Source organism: Pezoporus occidentalis, unplaced genomic scaffold (genome assembly GCF_034315485.1).
Source record: "Pezoporus occidentalis ecotype Australia unplaced genomic scaffold, CSIRO_AGI_Poc_V1 ctg76, whole genome shotgun sequence".
NCBI lineage: Eukaryota > Metazoa > Chordata > Aves > Psittaciformes > Psittacidae > Pezoporus > Pezoporus occidentalis.
In genome coordinates this window covers 3,434,334-3,456,322 of record NW_026916115.1, presented here as the reverse complement: position 1 = coordinate 3,456,322, position 21,989 = coordinate 3,434,334, and the positions used below count along the sequence as shown (strand labels likewise).

Below are 21,989 nucleotides of genomic sequence, written 5' to 3'. Positions count from 1 at the left end.
ATTCCTCAGAAATCAGGATTTTTCAAAGGGTCATTGGACCACCCTTCCCCACCAGTTACTTTTTTTTTTTCCTTCTCATTAAATTCTTGAAGCTTTAAACAAACTTACTGGGTGCAGTATAGCACTGTACTAATGTTTCTCAACATCACTATTCAGCAAGCAACTCAATATATGAGAATAGAGAACTGGATGTTCTCAGAAGACTAAACACTGGCACCTTTTGCATATGCTAATGAAGTGCAAACAAATCTCAGACTTCAACTTCTATTTTCAAGTCAATCGCTATCCCACTGCTTACAGGCACCAACCCAGGCCCTCAATCTAAAAGCACAAGCCTTTAATGCTTGAGTTAAAGACAGCTACAAACCCACTAACCTTTACGTGCAACCCAGCCATGTGTAGAGTATTATGATGGCAGCAGCAAATACAAGCAGTGAATATATATAACATTTATACATACACACACATACATACATGGTTGACATCATCAGTGTGGACAGGAGCTTTCCTAACAATATTAATAGAAAGTAAACTTTCAATCGTGATCAAACTTGTAGAATGTGACACACTTCGATAACTGTGAATGCCTAGTTGCTCATGTGACACACACTGCAAAATAAAATTACTAGCTGCATAACTCTTATTTTTACAGCAGGTGACAAAAAAAAAACCCAAACCACCACCACCAAAAAAACCCCACAAAACCAGTCTCTGAGCATAAGATAATCAGCTACAACTAAGAGAGTTGATACCACTCCAAAACTAACATAACCAAGATAGTCTGTATCAGCCATTGCCCCTTTTACTCCTATTAAAGGTGAACAAAAACCAAGTTTAACCACATCAAGGTTAGCCTGGATGCTTTTGCAGACTGCAGTTAGCTTGTGAAGTTCTGGGGGTTTCTTAGTTTTAATTTGGGGGAGGGAGTGGTGTTTTTTCTGGGTTAGGTTTTGCTGAGTTTTGTTTATCTGTAAGCAAGACTTCAGCAAAAGGAGATTTTGCAACTGTATCTTACAGTGGTCATCCATAACTGTTGCAACTGGACTGGTTTCTTGGGGCTTGGGAAACAAAAATGAACCCCTTCAATATTTGCTTTCATGTTAAAAGAACAGTCTGCCTCCTTTTCAAAGCCACTGCCACTTTAGCAGTCTGCTTCTGTCTGGCAAGTTATACAAGCAGAACTGGCCTACTGATCAAACAACGCACATCTCATGCATTTCTGCTGAGACAGACACTACACAGTCTCTGCTCTATTTACTGCTGTAATTTATTTTGTGCAAATTTCTATTTTCTCCTGCAAGCATTCAATCTGGCATCAGTGACAACCCAAAATACAACTACAAAGTTGCAACGCTCAGCATATAAAGAGGGCTTTGAGCAGACATGGGACAGGAAGCTGTGCTCAAGCCCTGGATTTTGATCTTGAATTAAGGTAGGTTTAGAACACAGTCACAGCAGCAGTTTGGAATGCCATACACAGCACAACTCCACCAGCAAGACACAAGGACTGTCTAAGCAGCTAACAGAAAGCTTCACCCTCCCCCAAGAAAAAGCTGGCAGAGGAAATATTCCAAGAGTTAAGCTATTCAACACTGTCTCTGCATATCACTCCCATTTCTTCTCTTTGCAAGAGAGGCTTCAGTGTAAAAATATGACTTGCACAACAGTACTGTTTGCAAAATGAGCCCAAAAGAGATTAGAGTTTATCTTAAGCTGGAGCAAGTGAAGTACTGAACAATAAAACAAGATGCTTATTTTGTGGTTTCAGGAGTCTTCAGGAGAAGAGAATGTATTTTGCCCTACCCACACTTTATCTTCATTCACGTGAAGCATCTCATTTGACCTTTTGCTGGTTCAACAGAATATGCACTTCCAAGATTTTTTAAAGTATTTTAAGGTTAGACTGATTAAAAAGCCAACATCTACCAACAGAAAAATGGTAAAGACATGATTCATAAAAGTCACAAGAGATCTGTATTTTAATTTTGGCTCTGTCACTGAATTGCTGAAGGACAACTGAGAAACAATTCAACTCCAAAAACTTTCATTTTCCCTTCCTTCACAAAATATCCTTGTGACCCTATGGTCACTTCTATCTATTTACACCATCACTTCACAGCCTCAAAACAGATGCCCTGCAGAGTGAATTCATTATTTTCATCCTCATTCAATATTCCATTCTCTCAGACACCACACCCTTTTATCACAGTCTTCACTGCAAACGTATTTATAGAACATAGTACCTCCCAAGGGGAGCTAGAACAAGACAGGGGAAAATAATCTCAGAAGTTTAATTACTTCAAATTTGTGATGGTTTTGCATACATCTGCCTTGGCATGACTACAAGTATCCTGTCAGTGGAATGCTGCCCATCAGCATGACTGACTACTCGTGGCTGTGGGAAGAGGCAGGTTATGACGGCATGAGGAAGGGGACCGGAAAAGAATGCTAAAGCATCATCTCATACCAGGCAGTGATTCTGAATTGGCAATTTAAACATAATTTGACGTAGAATGCCAGCTTGAGTTATCACTAATTGCCATTAGACATTTAATTGCACAGAGTGAGAAAATGTTAAAACAGACCAAACCCCTTTTTGTCTGGCTTGAAAACTGTTCTCCCTAATATTTCCTTCCTGCCCACAGATGATTTGCTTCCTGGCAAAACAAAACAAAAACACCAAACCCAAATCCAAAACAAACAAATCAAACCCAAACCAACAAAAAAACCTACAAACCAACCCTAAAGCCTACTGTCTTCAGTTCCTCAGAAGCCTGCACCAAGAGCAGCTTATTTACATGCAATTCCTCTTTTGTGGCAACTCATTTCACCAAAAGTTACATTAAAAAAAAATTACCAAACATGCTATCTCTGCAACTGTAATCTTTCCCTTCTGAAAAGGCTATGAGCTAAGACCAATCCACCCATTATCTCATGAGATACATGATTCCATTGCCTAATGCCTAGAATTTTATTTAGCACATTGTCGTGGTTTAAACCCAGTCAGGCAACTCGTTCACTCACTTCCCCCCACTTCTTTCCCTCCCCCTGCTCCCGGAGGGACGGAGAGGAGAATTGAAAAGAATACAACTCCCACGGGTTGAGATAAGAACAGTTTAGTAACTAAGGTATAACACAGATCACTACTGCTACCACCAATGATAATAATGATAAAGGAAATAGCAAGGGAAGAGAATACAACACCTCAGCACCAGCCGACCGATAACTCGCCCCCCCCAGCCCAACCAAGTTCTGACCGATACCTCCTCCAACCCCGCAGTCTCCCAGCCCTTCTGGCTAACTCCCAGTTACCTCCTGGGCATGACGTGCTGTGGTATGGAATACCTCTTTGGTCAGTTTGGGTCAGGTGTCCTGTCTCTGCTTCCTCCCGGCTTCCCCTCCTCCCTGGCAGAGCATGAGGCTCACAAAGTCCTTGGCCAAACCAAAACATCCTTATTATCAGCTCTGTTCCCAGGCCGAAAGTCAAAACACTGCACTGCACCAGCTACCAAGAAGGAGAAACATGACGGCTACTGCTGAACCCAGGACACACATCCAGCAAAAGACTATAAAATTAAAGCACCGCAGGAATTTTTGCCACTTGTTTGTCACCTGTTTGGAACATGCACGCTGCTGTTTTATGTGTTAAAAAAAAAGAGGAAGGAAGAGGTTAGATGACAGATCCATGATTATGTACCATCAAAACACTGGCCTGCTAAATGTTTAAAATAGTTGTGTATAGTGGATGTGGATTACTCAAGTAGTTAAAATTGAAAGCCTAATTCCAATGCAAATTGGCCTGAGGGATTTCTTTATCTAAAAAGTTTAAAAAGCAAGGTATCCCACAAATGCCTTCCTGCTTTGCGTTCAAGGTCACTGCCCAGAGAAGTCCTGAATGCTCCCTCCCTAGAAGCGTTCAAGGCCAGGTTGGTCAGGGCTTTGCACAATCTGATCTAGTGGAAGGTGTCCCTGCCCCTGGCAGGGCGGGCTGGAACTAGATGATATGCGCCTCCTTTCCCTCACAATACACTTAGCTCCAGTTCAGGTGCTCAACTATTTCCAGCTCTCCCAGGAATAATAATTTTCATCTTAGGATCCCTCCTCCTCCCTGCCACCATCTAACATGTCTCAACTTACCTAGAGTGGGCTGAATTGCCCAACCACTGCCTTTCAGAATAGACTCTGTAATCACCACTGATGTGCTCCATACTACAGTGGGGGAACTGGAATTTGGTGTCTTTTGCAACAGTTAATTCCCATATCAAGGGGCAACAAGTTCTGCTTTTGGAAACGGGCAGGGAGAGGGTAAACTGAGAAATAACCTGTAGTTCAAATAAGAAACCAACCATTAAACCAACCAACCATTAAAGTGACAAAACTGACACAGAGAGAGAACACCATTGTCACAGAAATAGGTTACTGCTTTCCCCAGTGAGTATATGACAAATTTAGAATATTTTCCCCAGAAATACAGTCCTGTTTATTTTACACATTGTGCCTACATGAAAGCCAACCAACAAGACTTGCCCTGGAATCCCACAATTGCTGCCAACCACAGCAGAATAGATTTGTTATTTCAAACTGCTTGATCTCCTCTGCTGATAGCAAAAAAGCATATCACTTATAGATGTGTGAACTTCTAAGAAGCCTCCCCAAAGGGAAAAGAACAAACTGTGTTTCCCCTCTCAGTTAAAAGCTTTAATTGTGTTATACTGTATTTCATTCTAATATGAAACCTTTTTATCAGAATATATAATTTAAAAAAACAGTATCACACCTCTCCATGGACTCAGGTTAAAATGCACAAGATTTTGTTGGAGATCAGGGGACATTAATGACACATACACCTTCCTGAAACTAAATCAAGTGAACAAGAGAGTGGGCTTTTTTCCCTGAAGTTGATGATACTACTCATGCTTGGTGCGCTGGCTTGCTACTTCCAGATCATTTTTGTTAATTCAGAAAAAGAGAGTCTACCTTCTTAACAGGATGCTCAAAATTTAACTTAAAGTCCTTTTCTGTAAAAGAGTAAAAAAAATAAACCAACCAAAAAAAACCACAACCACCACCACCACCACCTTAGGTGAAATTAGAGGAAAACAGTAACTGCTTCCCTTCACAGCAAAGCAGTGTACTTATTTTCTAGTATTCCATAGCTGGTAACAGGTCCCAAAAAGAGAAAGAGAAGAGAAAAGAGGGCAAGTTATACTGGACACTGATTCATTGATATGCTGATTTAAATTAGGAGCTGAGGGAGAGATGGTGCAAATTTCTCTTAAGGGGAAAGCTTGTCAGTAATAAAAACCCAGTTAAGTTGATTACCCTTTAGGTAACAGAATGCAGTGAGCAGCATCCATGCAGGAATGAGTAGCAAATGAGGTGGAAGGGAACACTATCTCTTTTGGTGGCATTTGCAGCTTTGAGGTGACCATGAAACAAGGTCCTATGCATCGTCATCACCAAAAAAAATTTAAAAAAGTACAAAAATGATGTCATCAGTTCAAATTCAGAACATGGAATGCTCAAGATTAATATACTACTGCCAAAAAGCCACTCTTCCTTCCTCATATCTCACACACATTATGAATGAGGAAACTGACTGACTAACTAGCACAGTCACAATAAAATTCTCAGTTACCTGTAGGAGACAGTGTGTTTTCCATCTCATTCCAGACAATCTGGTTTTTATGGAAATTTTAATTCAGGCAAAGATCAAGTTAAAGATATCACATAGCTTCTCACCACACCACAACCAAACAAATGCAAGAAGAAAAACACATTTATCATAAATGTGGACACCTGGATATAGCTGGAACTATTCTAGAAACTCCAGAGAGGAAGGAAGAAGATATAAGGGAGAAAGAAAATGACAGTATTTATTTACAGCATCACCCAAACATTTCACAGTGCTTGGAAGCTCTTCAAAGATGGTGGCATGCGCGTATCACAGACATGAAGCACACAGTCTCACTGCCTTCTCCTGCAGAGCAGGATGAGTCACTTGGCACAGCCAGAAACATAACTCAATTTTAAAACTTCAAAAAGAACTTCTGTGCCACAAAAGACTGACAACAAATTAGCCATATTACTTGATAAACTAAATGGAAAAAGAAGTGGCAAAAGCACATCCGGATCTCTAGGTCCCACTACCTGCATCGTAACAATCCTTCTTTCCTCCCCAACTTTTAATATTCCTCCACAACATAGCTCCTCCCTTTTCATTAACTATGGATCTCATTGAATTTTCTGCTTCCTTCAACTGTGCTGAGCCCAGACATAGAAGCAGAACAGAATAAAACAGTAATTCCTCTATGATAACCATATTCCATCTACAGTCTTGTTCCTCACCCATAAGTTAGACATGATTGTACCTCCTCTCCCCAAGTCCACAATCCTGTCAAGCCCTGGGAGGCATGGGTCACAGGAAACTACCAGTGATCTAACCATGATAAGCTTACATAAATTTAAGTCGCTGCAACTGAACAGGGTGATCCTGCTTTCCACATCCCTAGCCCATTCCTCAGGCTGCCATTAGTACCAATGCCATTGTTGTACTCATTCCTATCAGATCACCAGTTCAGCTGACCTCACAAGTACCTGTTCCAGCAGAAAGGGGTAACTCTGTCTCATGCAGACTTCCCCCGTTCACCTATGTGGATTTAGAGTAGCACGTCACATCAGTCAGTGGCATTTCCAGAGCACAGTTTCAAATTAAATATAAAGCAGTATAAAGGTTGCTACCAGAGGGGTCTATCCCACTTCCCTTACATCCGGGTTTTGGCTGAGACAGTTAATTTTCTGCCTAGCAGCTGGTGCACCGTTGTGTTTTGACTTCAGTGTGACAGTAATGCTGATAACACACCAATGTTTTAGTTGTTGCAAAGTAGTGCTCACCCTGATCAAAAGCTTCAGCCTCTCATGCTGTGCCAATGAGGAGGGACACAAGAAGCTGGGAGGGAGCAGAGACAGGACACCTGACCGAAACTAGCCAAAGGGGTATTCCATACCGCAGCATGTTATGCTCAGTATATAACCTGAGGGGTTACCCAGAAGGGGCTGATTGCTGCTTGGGAACTGGCTGGGTATCACTCAGAAGGTGGTGAGCAATTGTACTGTGCATCACTTGTCTTTTTGGGGGGTTTTATTCCTCTATTTCCTATTATTATATTTTACTTTATTTCAATTGTTAAAGGTTCCTACCTGAACCCAAAAATTTTTACCTTTTCTCCAATTCTCCTGCCCATCCCCAGTGAGCAAGCAGCTGTGTGGTATTTACTGCTCGCTGGGGTTAAACTACATCGCCTTACTCTCCTCTCCTGCTTTTGGAACTTTGGTAGCAAGCTGGTAGGGTGAATGTGGTAAAGCAAGTAACCTGCCACAGAAGAATCACTTCCCACCAGATATGCTCACTGATCCAGTTCACCCTTTTGTCAGAGCATGGCTAGATACGTGTTAGAGAAGTGAACACAAACAAACTTATTCTAGTGACAGCTCACAGTTACACTAAATTTAATACAAAATCACAGTCAGCAACCACTAGAATCAAGATATGAACTGTTGTTTGAGGCATCTTCACTACAGCGTGTCAAAAGGTCTAAAACATGCATTTGTCAAAATTCACAGAAAGATGCCTACCCTACATACTATTAACACAGTCATATTTTTTTATTCATGACCTCTTAAAAGAAAGAAGGAAAACACCACAGAAAGATTTAAAAAGGCACTTTTACCTGAGCACCCACTAGTTGCAGCAAGGCTGAGTTCACAGGAAGGAGTTCAATGTCTGTATTGATAGTGGTCTGGTCAAAAGGGCATGCCTTACGGTGGAGCTTGTTGAGGCACATCTTGCAGACAGTGTGGCCACAACCCAAGCTGATAGGCTTTCGGATTGTTTCATCGAAAGTCTGTGTGCAAATCGGGCAGGAGAGAAAATCCGTCCATTGCGGAGCTTGTACAGGCATTGTTTCAGGAGTTAACTGACAAGACAAAAATCTAAAGCACAGATTCCACTGGAATCAAAATGTTTGAAAAAAAGTCTGTTTGTTTTTAAATATCTTCTGTAAGTACAGACAGTCAGCACATAGTGTGAAACATAACCTAAAAGAAAACAAAAACAGAAGTTAGTGCTCTCTACTGGAACAGGCATATGAAAACTTTTGTGCTAGGTAAATACCACTCGTAGAGGTGTAACTAATTGAGGAGTAACTACACGAGGAGGGTAGCCCTGACATTACATAGAGGACTGAGTCATGACAGCTGGTCTCTACCATGTAAAAGTCACTTAAAACCATTTCTGTTGTTATGCAGCTAAAAATATAATAAAATCAAGATAGTTACCTTTCTCACTGAAGTTAAGACTAATTTAGTTTTTTATTTTTATGGTCCACTTTTTCATTACAAATGAGTCAATTAGCACCAACTACATTTAAATAAAAAGACAATTTTTGAAGGGCTGTTGTGCTTACTCCACTAAAACTTTTTTTTTTTACAGTATTAATTGCAAACTTTAAATATTTTTGCACAGACAAGGCCTCATACAAAACCTGTATCACAAGCACGTCTTCTTCCAAGTTCAGTGGACTATGGGTTGATACACAATGACTACACAGAAACATCTGAGCTCCCACAGCCTCAAGAAAAAAAATGGACTAATGGCTCAGGGTACAGTCAGACACTGCATGCAATACAGCTCTTGCACATTGCTACGTAATACTACACACCCCTATTACAGCACCTTCACACAAGCTGATCTGTACAGAGCTGCATGGTACCATGCAAACTTACCCAGTCACATCTCAGCCTGGGAAACTCTGTGCATTACTGGGCATAGTTTAGCATTTATAACTTGCCTCCAGCTTGCCTACCAAGCAGCTCCATCCTTTAAAAGCAGGAAAAAAACTTCTAGAAGTCAATTTGGACTGGAAGAGTGACAACTGTTTCTCAAGGACCCTTTTCTAACCCCGATTTGTATCATTCATTGCCTACCTAGAGGTTATATTGACAGAGAAGGTAACATCTTTAATGCATTGAGAAATTACAATGAAAGACCTCAACAGAGGGCAACCTGAGAGGTCTTTGTTACTTGGCACTTTTGAATCAAAATGCTACAAGGATTGAATATTATTAATTATAAGGGAATGGAAAGTAAGACATCCTTCTGGAACCAAGAAAAATAAGAGTAGACAGATGAAGTGATATGAAAAGAAATTATCAAAAGGAAAACTGCCAATAAAAGAAGTATTTCTGATGTCTGCCTTACTTTCTATCACCAGGGAAGTTAGCAAAAACATAAAGCAGGTCACTGATTTGCTACCAAACAGATTTTCCTAAATCAAGCAGCAAAACAACAACAAATGAACACCCCAACCACCCAGGTATGTTTCTCTTGCCCACACACCACTGACTCAGGTTTTATACAAAGGAGTACGCACTTGCTTGCTAGTATCTGTTCAGATATAGCAGCATATAGCATATATAGTTCTTTTATAAGCAAAGCAGCAACCTCTTATCAAATCTTAGCTTAAAAAAAAAACCCAAAACCTAAAAAAAACCCAAAACAAAAAACAAACCTAAAAAAAAAAAAACAAAAACAAACCCAACCAAACCACCATCACCACAATTCTAAGCATGGGCAAAGAGAGAAATTTCAGGTTAGAACTTGTGCAATTCAGAATCAAAATATTTTAAAAAAACAACAAAAAAAGTAATGCTAAACCAGCATCTCTGAACAGCCTCAGGATTTTGTGCTAGAATTTAGCGCAATGTCATTCATCATTTTGCCAAGGCAAACAATGAAGAGTTATTAGTTAAACTTTTAGGCACATTTCATCAACAAAATATTAAAGCTTAGTTCTAAAGCTAGTGAAAAAAAAAAATCACTTCTATCTTAAAATGCAGTGTACAATACCACACAGCCACTGTTTACTAGCCCACAAGGAATCAATAAGAAATCAATACCACCCAGACAGGGTGGTACTGAGGAAGAGGCAATGCACGTGGTTAACAAACACCACTGTTACATAACTGGAAGATCTGCCAAGGTTGTTCAGGGTTGCCTGCTCCCCCCACCCCGCATTACCTCTGTAACAGCAAATCAGTATTTTTCTTTTGTCTTGTCAGCAGACAGCCAAATAATTCCCATTACTACTGTATCATCATAACCCAAATGAAAACATTTACATTTACAATTGTAAGTTACTTAACTGAACTAATTTCCTACAACACCCAGGAAACATGTTTCCAAGCCTTCCCACCTCTCCGTGCTCCCTTTGTATATTTTTTACATAAACCTTTGTATCAAGTATTCCAGCTAGAATCATTCTTTGTAAACCAAATCTGTAATAGAAATAACCTTGAAACACCACAAACTGCAAAGAGCAGCTACACAGCTTGATAAATCTAGTGTATGTATTGCTGCGCTACAAAATACCATTTGAGGTTCAAAAATTAAGACCTGAATCATACTGCTTCCTTCCTACCACATCATTATTAAAATGTCTATGAACAATTTCCCAGATTCATCTGCAATTCAGGAATAATTTGAAGCACTGATTATTAACCAACTGTTAAGGAAAAGAACAGTTTCTTACTAACTGAGGAAATTTAAAACCAGAAACTAACATGGAGCTATGCCATCAACACTAAAAAGCAGATATGGGCACAGAGACTCCCCATCACAAGCTCTGGAAAAAAGGAGCTGAACTCAACTTTAACACGAGTTAACTAGTTTAAAAACCCACACCACCACAAAGACAGACACATTGTTCCTACCAGTACCTCCGGCCACTCCAGACAACTGGCATACCCAAATATGTCAAACTTGCTTGCAATCTCAACAGCTGTAAGAGAAGTCTGGAGAGTCGGGGGAGGGAGGGACAGAGTAATTAGCAGCATTGCTGATCCCTTACCAAGGTAGGTCTCAAAAGGCTGGAGAACAATGGAAGTAAAGCTTACACACAAGCACAACTCTCAGAAGGGTCTTAATGAGCCTCAGGCCTTGTACCTAACTACCAGAATAGACTGGCACATAACACACCAATGGAAACCCAACGACTGTGGATATGTGATCACCAGAAAGGCATGTTTCACCAGGGGGTGACAGCTCCCCCTGATCTGTGATAGATCTCTCTCCTACCCCTCATTTCACAAGACCCTGCAGTGCTTGTGGACAACTGGTGTCTAAATACCAGAGGAAGGCTGAAGATAGCACTGACCATAGAAAATACAGCTGGGAGAACCTCAGGAAATCATTTAATTCAGAGTACAGTCTAACTGCTGGAACAGATGGCTAACTGGCCTGATCCAGCCAACCTTTTCCCTAGAGGAGAAAAGAATATCTGTTTGAGCAACAAACTCTGCTCTGCTAATAAATCTCCCAGGCAGATCAGCACAGAACTGTGGAATTCCTCTGGTCCCATGCAAGATGGGAACGGCATCACAGGGACTGCTAGTTAAGCTGCATGGATATCGGCTGGCACCAAGCACTGCTGCCACACCTTTCCACATATTTGGTCCAGTTTTCCTGCTGGATCTTCAGACAAGGCAGCAGTCAAGTGCTATGATACAACACGCATCTCTTGCGGGTACAAAGCATACAGACGAGGTATACATTTAAGTAATGAAACTTGGAAAGACGTGTGCCTTTTCACAAGGTTTGTGATTTGCTATGACCTTGGAAATAAGATATCTTCTAGCTTCAGAGACCTACTTTAAACAAGTGAGATTACAAGCAGCAATAAAATGACGGAAACAAGATAGTTTCATTACCACAGACAGCTACTGGAACCATCATCAGAAAGAGAACACTTCCTCATACAGATAAGGAAAGAAAAGCATATTCACACTTTCAGAGTACAAGATTTTTTTTTAATGTTTCTCTCCAGCACTATGCCAGAGGTGAGCAAAACACAAAAAATTCAACCATTTAAATAAAGCCCCCTTCCCCATAATACTATGGCATTTAGAATCATAAAATAGTTAGGGCTGGAAAGGACCTTAAGATCATCTAGTTCCAAGCCCCCTGCCATGGGCAGGGACACCTCACACTAAACCATGTCACCCAAGGCTCTGCCCAACCTGGCCTTGAACACTGCCAGGGATGGAGCATTCACAACTTCCCTGGGCAACACATTCCAGTGCCTCACCACCCTAACAGGAAGGAATTTTCTCCTTATATCCAATCTAAACTTCCCCTGTTTAAGTTTGAACCCGTTACCCCTTGTCCCATCACTGCAGTCCCTAATGAAGAGCCCCTCCCCAGCATCCCTATAGGCCCCCTTCAGATACTGGAAGGCTGCTATGAGGTCTCCACGCAGCCTTCTCTTCTCCAGGCTGAACAGCCCCAACTTTCTCAGCCTACCTTTATACAGGAGGTGCTCCAGTCCCCTGATCACCCTCACAGCCGTTCTCTGGACTTGTTCCAACAGTTCCATGTCTTTTTTATGTTGAGGACACCAGAACTGCACACAATACTCCAGGTGAGGTCTCATGAGAGCAGAGTAGAGGGGCAGGATCACCTCCTTCGACCTGCTGGTCACGCTCCTTTTGATGCAGCCCAGGATACAGTTGGCTTTCTGGGCTGCAAGCGCACAGTGAAACTGCCCCATGTTCATTTTCTCATCAACCAACACCCCCCACGTTCTTCTCCACAGGGCTGCTCTGAATCTCTTCTCTGCCCAACCTGTATCTGTGCCTGGGATTGCTCTGACCCAGGTGTAGGACCTTGCACTTGTCGTGGTTAAACTTCATGAGGTTGGCACTCAATCCCACTGTCCGTATCAGTGACAAAGATGTTGAACAAAACCAGTCCCAACACCGATCTCTCAGGGACACCACTCATTACTGGTCTCCAGGTGGACATTGAGCCACTGACCACAACACTGTGTGCAGCCATCCAGCCAGTTCTTTATCCACCAAGTGGTCCATCTATCAAATTGATGTCTCTTCAATTTAGAGACAAGGATGTCGTGTGGGATAGTGTCAAATGCTTTGAACAAGTCCAGGTAGATGACGTCAAGTGCTCTACAGAATTGATGGACACGTCACTTCCGTAGCTCCATCACAGAAGGCCACCAAATTGGTCAGGCAGGATTTCCCCTTAGTGAAGCCATGCTGGCTGTCACCAAGCACCTTGTTGTTTTTCATGTGCCTTAGCATGCCTTCCAGGAGAATCTGCTCCAAGATTTTGCCAGGCAGAGAGGCGAGACTGACTGGTCTGTAGTTACCTGCGTCATCCATTTTCCCCTTCTTGAAAATAGGGGTTATATTTCCCTTTTTCCAGTCATCAGGAACTTAACCCACCCTCTCAATTTGCCAAGTATTTCAGTTAGCTTCCAAACACTTTAAATACATATATATATATACATGCACACTCTTCTTTGTGCATGACTGAGAAAAACAGATATGCCTAAACCCAAGAAAACAACCAACCTGAAAAGACACATCTAAAGAACTTAAACTGTAAGAGAAGCAGCTGCGTTGAAGAATGAAGACGCCCCAAGACACAGACCTTGAATATTACACTGGGACCAGAGACAGACTTATTTTGTTATTTCTGAGTTTGGAAATATAAAATACCTGTATGTAAGTCTCCTCCTGCTTAGCTCTGCATAAGCTGTTTCTATCCACAGCTAGAATCACCTAGGAAGATTTCTCCTCTCTTCTGGCCCTTCCCCCCAAATCCTTGAAATTCCATCCTCAACCCAGACTGGAAATGTCACACTGTAATCAGACCAGCTACTCATCTCCTTTGGGACCTTGCCAGTGCTTCAAAGAAAGACAGGATCATTCTATAAACTTCTGAGATAACTGCTTAACACTTTATCACATTCCTTACTCTGCCAGACTAAAACAGAGGGGTAATGCACTCTCCTGTCCAAACTGTGTTATGCCCATGACGGCCAGAGCTTTTCCCATGTAGCTAGAAAGCTTTACAGATTCAACCTTCAAGAACAAGATGTTTTTAAAATGTAGAACATGTTGTACCAACATCCACTGGCATCAAATTTCACATACGATGACATACAGGAAAACTCTTCTGCTTTCAGTTAAAATTCAACCCCTTTAAATTAGTTGCACTCTCTGAGTCCTTCAGTACAAGTATATAGTGACTTCTCTCACAAACATGTTATTTGGATCTAATGTGTACTAGCACAGCTGTATCACGTGCCACTTCGTCATGCACAACTTAACACTGATCTTTCCCAGCAGCAGCGCATAGTAAGTCATGTTACAGTTTAAGGCAGATGACTCAGCACACCTACGGGGCACCCTCTGTTCAGTTTCTGCTGTTTCAGTACATACTGCTCATAGGAGCATTGTCTGCTCCAGTGTTTTTACATTTCTCTCTCCAGCATTTCACTAACCTTTTCTTACCCAGGCAATATTATAATCATCTTGACATTTGAAGATCAAAATTCTGAATAATAGCGTTTTTATTCTCTGCTTTTATTTTAGTCCTGAAGCTGTTGCATTTTTGCTGAGTCTTACTCAGAAACAAAACGAGCAGAACTTCCTGTGGCAGTTAACAGTGAACTTATAAATAAGCCTATTTAGTGCAAAGCTTAACACTGTCACAGCTCCTCATCGCCAAAACAAACTCAGGCTTGCCAACTGATCTACTCATGCAAATATGGCTTTCAGCTAATCTATAATCTAATAAAAAAAAAATACCATGTTTAAAATTCTTCTAAAGACTCTTACTCCTTGGTAGTAACATACATATTTCTGAGGAAAAGTAACCTAGCCACAGATGCAGTTCTCTCTCCTGGGAGACTTGTTCTACAATATGTTAACGACTTCAAAAACCTGACAGTCAGGATTAAAAATAAACCAACAACCTAAACAAAATTAGTAATAGCAAAACAATTCATAATTAATAAGGATCACCAGATGCTCACAGTACAAACCTAACCAAAACCTAGAAACTGAACACCCACTCCCCCCATACTTGCCTAGTGCCAGACATCACCTATTTTCACTACTGCTTCACAGGACCTATTTAAGCAGTAAATTTTCTACTCCAGAGTGTTCTATGTAATAAAGTGTTTCTGAGAACACATAGGTATCTCTTTTTTCTTTTTCCTGAGGAGGAGTGCAGGAACTAATACTTTTCAAAGGCCTGAATTTCATTTTACAGAAGAGCTGACCTGATACCCCACGGGAAAACCCTGACCACCCAAAAGTAATGGGTTGTTTATAGACATTCAACACTTAGTTTGCAAAAGGCATACTAAAGCCACACACACACAGCCAGCCAGAACTCCACGGTTCACAGAACAGGATCAATCACGCTAGCTGTGTTTTCCATACCCAGTTCCACACAAAAACCTCTGAAAAAAATAGAGAGAGAAAGGCCATGCCTGATCAGAGAAGAGTAGGTAGAGGAAAAAGCTGCTTACCACTGCCCAGAGAGCTCCATGAACAACGCATAGAGTAAGCCCAGTGTAGTCCTTCTGATAGAGATTCCCCTCCCTCCCCCCACCCTGTTTGCTCGCTGAAACTTTGCTGTACACCAGCAACTGACGGCCAGTGCTTCACTTCCTCATTCCTCATCTGCGCATGCCTGCTCACATGAATGCTCCCTCAACACCACTGAACGCTTGCCCAGAAGACAGAGTTCTGTAACAATAGAAATTCCCACCCAACAGCAAATCTTAGAAGTTCGTGTGTAATACATGTTCCCACCCTTCTTCCAAAGACACATAAACACCAGCAGGCTCCAGTGGCAGTTCAGTAAGTCTCTTTTAAAAGAAAAAGGAGAAAATCATGAACACCGTCAAAATTCTGTCCCAAACTCACTGAAGCTCAGTTAAATCAGATTCAAGACTTACTTTCTTTTATCCTCTGTAATTTTTATTTGACTTGTGAAAACAAAGGGAAAAGTTTGCATACTTCCATGCAAAAATATATGGTAGTCTGGAAAGTACGTTAGGAAAATAGGGACAGTTAAGGACAAGATGTTATCCCTCATTTGAAGCTTCCTGGATTTTAACAGGACAAGGGAAACAAACAAAATACCCAACATTAAACAACCAACATCACAACTCTACCAGGGTACCTCTCCAACAGAGGATCTAAAAGCAATGTACAAAGATTTAAGCTTCACAACATCCTGGGAGGCAAGAAATAATATCTTATTACAGAATGGAAAACTGCTGAATTAAATTATTTATCCAGTGTTTCAATGGGGTGCGGGGAGAGAGAATGAAACCTACTATATCATTTTCTTGACCTCTTATTCTCACTCAACATTCAATCATTGGTTTTACACTATAAAGGTCAGGAATGTTTAAAGACAACACACATGAAGAAGATTAAACCTTCCTACTAACCCCCTCCCCTCCCAGCATACAACCTGCATATGGCTCAAATAGCGTATTTTCAGGGCAGATATACACAACTAACTTCATAATTTCTGGTTGATATTATACATCCCTTACAGCTTATCTAAAAGAAAGGCAAAGTGACCAACTCTTATAGTAAATGGTTTCATGATCTATTACCTAGGAATATTTTTTTTCTGCCAATCGTAAGGATTCCCAAGCCCACAGATGATTAAGTCTAGGAAGTTAATAGCAGACAAGCATGTCAAGAACATATTCCTTTCATTCCAAATTAAAAGTTCCTGGATTTGCCAATGCAAGTGACTGCAACAATGATTAAACCACGATGAAAAATCAAGCTCAGATCTGATTACTAGAAGAAAGGAAGAAGGCACTTAAAAATATCTGTACCAGTTTTCAGAAGAGAGACTTTAGCTCAACTGGTCAAAAGCTCCAGAGCTATCAATCCTGCCTTCAAGGAGGCAAGCAAATTATTTGCTTTTCCCTGAAGCAGACATATGTCTGAACAGCTGCTTTCTGAACAACCGAATAACCAAAATAATTGCAATAACTACAAGTTTGAAAACTAGAGCTAATAATCAAGCAATTAATATGCCCCTGAAGAAGTAATTGTATTTTGATATTACTGAGTCTGAGGTCTTTCCAAGTAATTGATGAAGTTAAAGAGGACAATTCCTTATTCATACCAGAAGACCAGAAAAAACAGGTTAGTGCGCCCAGGAGGACTAAAATCTCCAGTGTCAGTTTTTCAGCATTTTTATACAAGTACCTATATTGCAAACAAAACAAACAAGAAAAAAGGTTTGCTTGGTCGTGCTTACCCTCATATCATCCCTGAAACAAGCCATATTACAGGACAAACTTGTAAAACTACTCAGATTCAAGGGTACAGACACATTATTTCTCGATGTCAGCTAGAGAAGTCACTACTCTTCCTTAATCATTCCTTTCTAAGATATTCCAGCTGAACCTTTTGCACAGTTGGTTGAAGCTAGCACTTTTAAAAGTAGATCTTTTATTAACAAACACAGTAGGCAGAAACGTGAGTGGACAGCAATTGCACAACCAATACCTCATCTAATTGAAACAGGCCAACAAATCAGTCATATGAACAGCTCACCTAAAATAAAAAACTAAGCAGTTAGCTTCAAGAATAAAAAGCAGCTGAAAATCGGTAGCATTCTAGAGACTGCAAACACTTCAGCTGCATAGGCACAGGTAGAAGAGTATCAACCTTTGAGTCCTAACTTGCTGAAGCAAAAGCTTGTTCTTTTCTACACACCTTTTAGTAACCTGAAGTGTCAAAAAGTATCACAGCAGTAATAAGACTGCCATGTGCTACTGACAATAAAGATCAAAATCATCAAGACCAATATCATTCTTTTCCATGCAGGAACAACCTAGTTACCTGGCTACTACTGTTCAGTAGATGAAAAGTAAATTTAGGCAAGGGGTGGGAAACACCTTGTTGCCCCTGTGATGCCTTTATCATTTTTCAGACTAAGGTAAGTATACATGAATCATATAGTTAAGACCTAGCACAGTTCAATGAAAGAGAAAGCATAAAAAACCCCAACCTAAAAAAAAAAAAAAAAAAAAAAAAAAATAGAAAGTGTTGCCTGCCACCCACTCTCCAATAAGAGCTTCTCTCCCCCAGCTTGATTCAGCAGCTATAATTCTGCTTCTGATGTCAGTGACACTACAGCTACACTAACACTATCAATGCAATGTGAAACAATGAGACAGAGAAGAGCAGAATTAAAGTATGGCTGGAGACACTGGCCAAAAACTGTCCAAAAAACCTCTCCCACCTCCAACACAACCTTTAATAGCTCTCTCCTTCTCCACTCCCCAGCTGCCCAGCGAAAAGAAATACTCCCTGAAAAGAAACAAAACATAAAAGAATTCTAGAAATTGCCAAAGCTTGTCCTTTTTGAGGGCTTTGTCTGCATGAACACTTTTTTGTAGTATACTCTGCAAATATTACTGAAACTATTTCTGTGACAGATTTGCAAGGCAAGAATTGAGTAACAGTCTGAACTTCCTCCCTGCCTCCTTCCCATATTTAGACTCCTAAAAAACATGTTTCTATTTGTTTTCAAACTTCCTGGTAGATTTAAAAAAACGCAAGTCTCATGTTCAAAATTCCAGGTACAATAGTAAGAAAATGATGAAACACACTCTAAGAGCAGTGTTAAGTGAATATAAATGCTGCTGCCAAGCACTGGAGAAGTATCTATTTCAATGAGTCATTTAAATTGCAAAATGTAAACATAAAATCCCATTTTACAAAGAACTTCACTGGTATTCAGAAAACATATTTTAAATGTCCATTTGAGAACCGTCTCAGACTTTCCTGTTCAGTGTTTCTTTTCTTCTCCTCCCTATAAATTTGACTTAGAGGTGGTTTTTCTTGTCACTTAGTAGATGCTGCCTCCATTTTAAAAGCAGATGTCAAAGAGCTTCATGTTAATAACTGTTTATGTAGCAGTATTTTAATAAAGCTTCAGTTATTTTATTTACCTCCAAAACAATTTATTTTGGAAGACTGCACTTAAATGTTGAAAAGATGTTTTAATAAAAGCACAAAGTCATCCAAAAGCAGAGAGAATACCTACTGATATTTTATATAAAACAACCAATATAGTTGCTCAGATACCTTGTTTTTAATTTGTAAGTTCACTTTAAGCATATTACAATCAAAAGAAAGATTCTCTTATGTTCCATACAAAGCAACCTCTGAGCTACTGTGATGTTACTTCAATAAGCAATAGAGCCCCTAGTTTCACCATAGCAAGAGTTCACAATGACAAAGAAATTTTTTCACCCCCTGAGCTTTATTATGATTCTATACTCTCTTATAGCTTTAAAGATTGTGAGACAATTACTAAACTACATCAGCTTGAAGAATCCAGCTCCTCTGCTTCAGGCACCTGTTCAGTCAACCATATAATACCATTTCTACATTAGCAAGAAACTATGGCATCATTATCTTCTGAGAAAATATGCACATTTGAAAACAGTTGCCAAACACTGTTCTGCTTACCACAACACTGCAGGCTTAACAACCAAGAAGTGGAGGCAGGCACATTGAGGACTTGCTAATAGAAGATAATCTAGGGTTTCCCCATTTCTCTCACAGATAAGTGAGATGAGCTGCACTCATCTCTGTCTAGAACAATTGTTAAAAGATTATTGAAAACGCCCAAAAGACCAAATCATAGTCATTACCTACAAGCATAATACTCCAGACAACATTTAACATCACAGCAAAAGAATCTCACCTCTGCTAAGGCAGTAGATAATAACCTGCATTTCTTACCACAAGCTACATGGGTTAACCATCTTATCCTTGTGAGGACTGAAACATCCAGACCTTTCCAGGATTTCATTCTACCACCAGCGAAGACAGATAACGAAACTACCTATTGGGCATTTTCAGTGCAGTTTCATGCATGGCTTAGAGTGGAGCAAGTCAAAACTGCTTCTCAGAAAGTAATCTTGTGCCAGCTCTGACACGTCATCTACACCAAGGACCTAAGCTTATCAAAACCAAATCCCTTTCCTTCCCACATTAGCTTCTGACGGGCTACAAAAGCTGTTCCAGATCTGTTATATGGTCAAGCAGTCCTGGAAACTTAGGGGGAAAAAGCAGAGGAAGCACAGAAAATGGAAACTTCAAGACAACCTCTTTTAGCATCAACACAGATTCGAGAAGTTTTTGGGTGCAGTTTCATGAGCAACTCATTAAGCACTACCAGGGCAACACAAATTTTTAAGTGTGGCTTCATTAATTGAAGCCACCTCCAAAGTATTTGATAAATTACACATTAAGCAATCCTAACAATAAGGACGACTAGACTTACAGTTTGGAATGATGACAGTAGGTGAAATGGAATAAGGAACTTAAGCAATTAACAACCCATGAAACAGTTCCTTTATACTAAATCTATCCCCAAATTATCTGTTTCAAAAACAAGGCTTCACAGCTAGAATTAACTGATGTTTGACAGCGCAAAACACAAAAATACAATCAAATCCATCCTTTCAGCTCATCATGGCTACAGCACTGAGCAAAGTGCTCTCTAAAGAAGATGAAAGAATGCTATAACAGTCCATAACTCTTTCCTTCTGCTCCTAGAACCAAGAACTGCAAACAAAGAAGCAATCATGTAAATGCTACAATAGCAGATACAAAAATAGCTTACAGGGACCAAACTAGGCCAGTTATCCTTCTTTGGTGAGCCCCGTACTAGCTTCACTGGCAATAATAGCAAGAATATCAAGATAAAGAACGTAAGTTTCACAGATGACTATTCTGCTTTTTTCCATGACACACGCCCCAATTATTTTTTAATAACATAACCTAGTCTATGCTAAAGCTCGGGAGTCATCCAAGGTTAAGAAGCAGCTTGTTGCAGAAATGGCACCGAGCCTGGGAAGTTTCAGCTTTGTTCTAACAGCTGCATGAAAAAAGAAGTTACCTAGTCAACATACTATTCAAGATTTTGTCCAGACCTCTGAGCATAGTTTTGTCATAAAAATCCAAACACTATTCAGCAAGGACAAACCTGTGCTAAATCACCATTCACACAGGGCTTAAAGTCTTTAAAGATCAGCAGGAGAGGTCACAGAAGTGCTGCTGAAAAGCAGGTTAATTCAGCTGCTTCTGACTCACAATGTAATTGAGCCTCATTTGCTTTAAATGCTACTAGCACCCGATGATTCAATTTGTAGCACTGCTAAAAAGAGCAGTTCCAAAGGCCTGAAATAGCCTGGGGCAAGGTACTCCTTTTGAATGAGACTTTTCATGTAACCTTCAATTATAAGAGGGGAAAAAGGAAAAAAAAAAAAAAAGGAGAAAGAAAAAACCCCACCAAATTTAAATATTTTGCTGCTTTGGTGTTAGCCTCTCTTACTTTCCGGATTTATAAAAATAGCATATTCGCTTTACAAGATCATTAAAAATAGTACTCCTGGCTTTAATGAGCGGAAACAAAAGGCTCAAGTGTCAGGGTTTCCATTAAACACCTACTCTTAAGTAACACTGAACAACTCAGTTTAACCACAAAAATGAAAGCGGCTTTTTGGTTTTTATTATGTTTGGGTTTTTTTTAAGTACTTCTTTCTACATAGCAAACAATGCAAGAGTCTTGTATAAGAGAAAAAATTCAAACCTCCAACATCCCACTGATCCTCCTGTCACTAATGGGTATGAGGTATATTTATTTTTGGCAGGAACCTGAATTCAAATGGGAGAAGAGTATCTTACATCCTCTTCAAAAGAGGTTTTGAATTATAACTGTAGTTACAGAACATTAGATTTACATAATCTGAAAAATCACCCAAGCAAGAGGACAAACTAATAATCCAGGGAAGTTATCTATTAAAAATCCAATGCCAACCTGATGAATTTTGCTGCTTTGGACTTGTAAGAACAATTTTATTCCAGACATATAATTTTGTCTTTTAGAAAAAAGTTCTCTTATTTACTGCTTACTTTGCACAGAACCTGCACTAAATGAAGGAGCCAATGAAGAAAAATTTTCTCATTCCCAGTTTATAATGCTAAATCTTAAACGATGTATTCACCTCTGAAAACATGTTACAACTATATTACAGCAGCAACTGGAATGATGTAAAATA

At 40.1% G+C, this 21,989-nt stretch overlaps 1 protein-coding gene across 13 annotated transcripts in view; it reads right to left on the bottom strand.

The window, feature by feature from the left end:
* RC3H1 (ring finger and CCCH-type domains 1) overlaps nucleotides 1–21,989 on the bottom strand; it is a 79,907-nt gene that overhangs the window by 44,155 nt on the left and 13,763 nt on the right. For 11 of the 13 annotated variants that reach the window (XM_062602388.1, XM_062602385.1, XM_062602396.1 and 8 more), the window contains exon 2: nucleotides 7,731–8,097. In XM_062602388.1, the coding sequence (XP_062458372.1) occupies nucleotides 7,731–7,961 (231 nt within the window). In that variant the 5' untranslated portion in view covers nucleotides 7,962–8,097. Of the gene's footprint in view, nucleotides 1–7,730; nucleotides 8,098–10,770; nucleotides 10,852–15,398; nucleotides 15,952–21,989 lie in introns of those variants that run through there. The other 2 variants (XM_062602386.1, XM_062602387.1) reach the window with 2 other exon arrangements.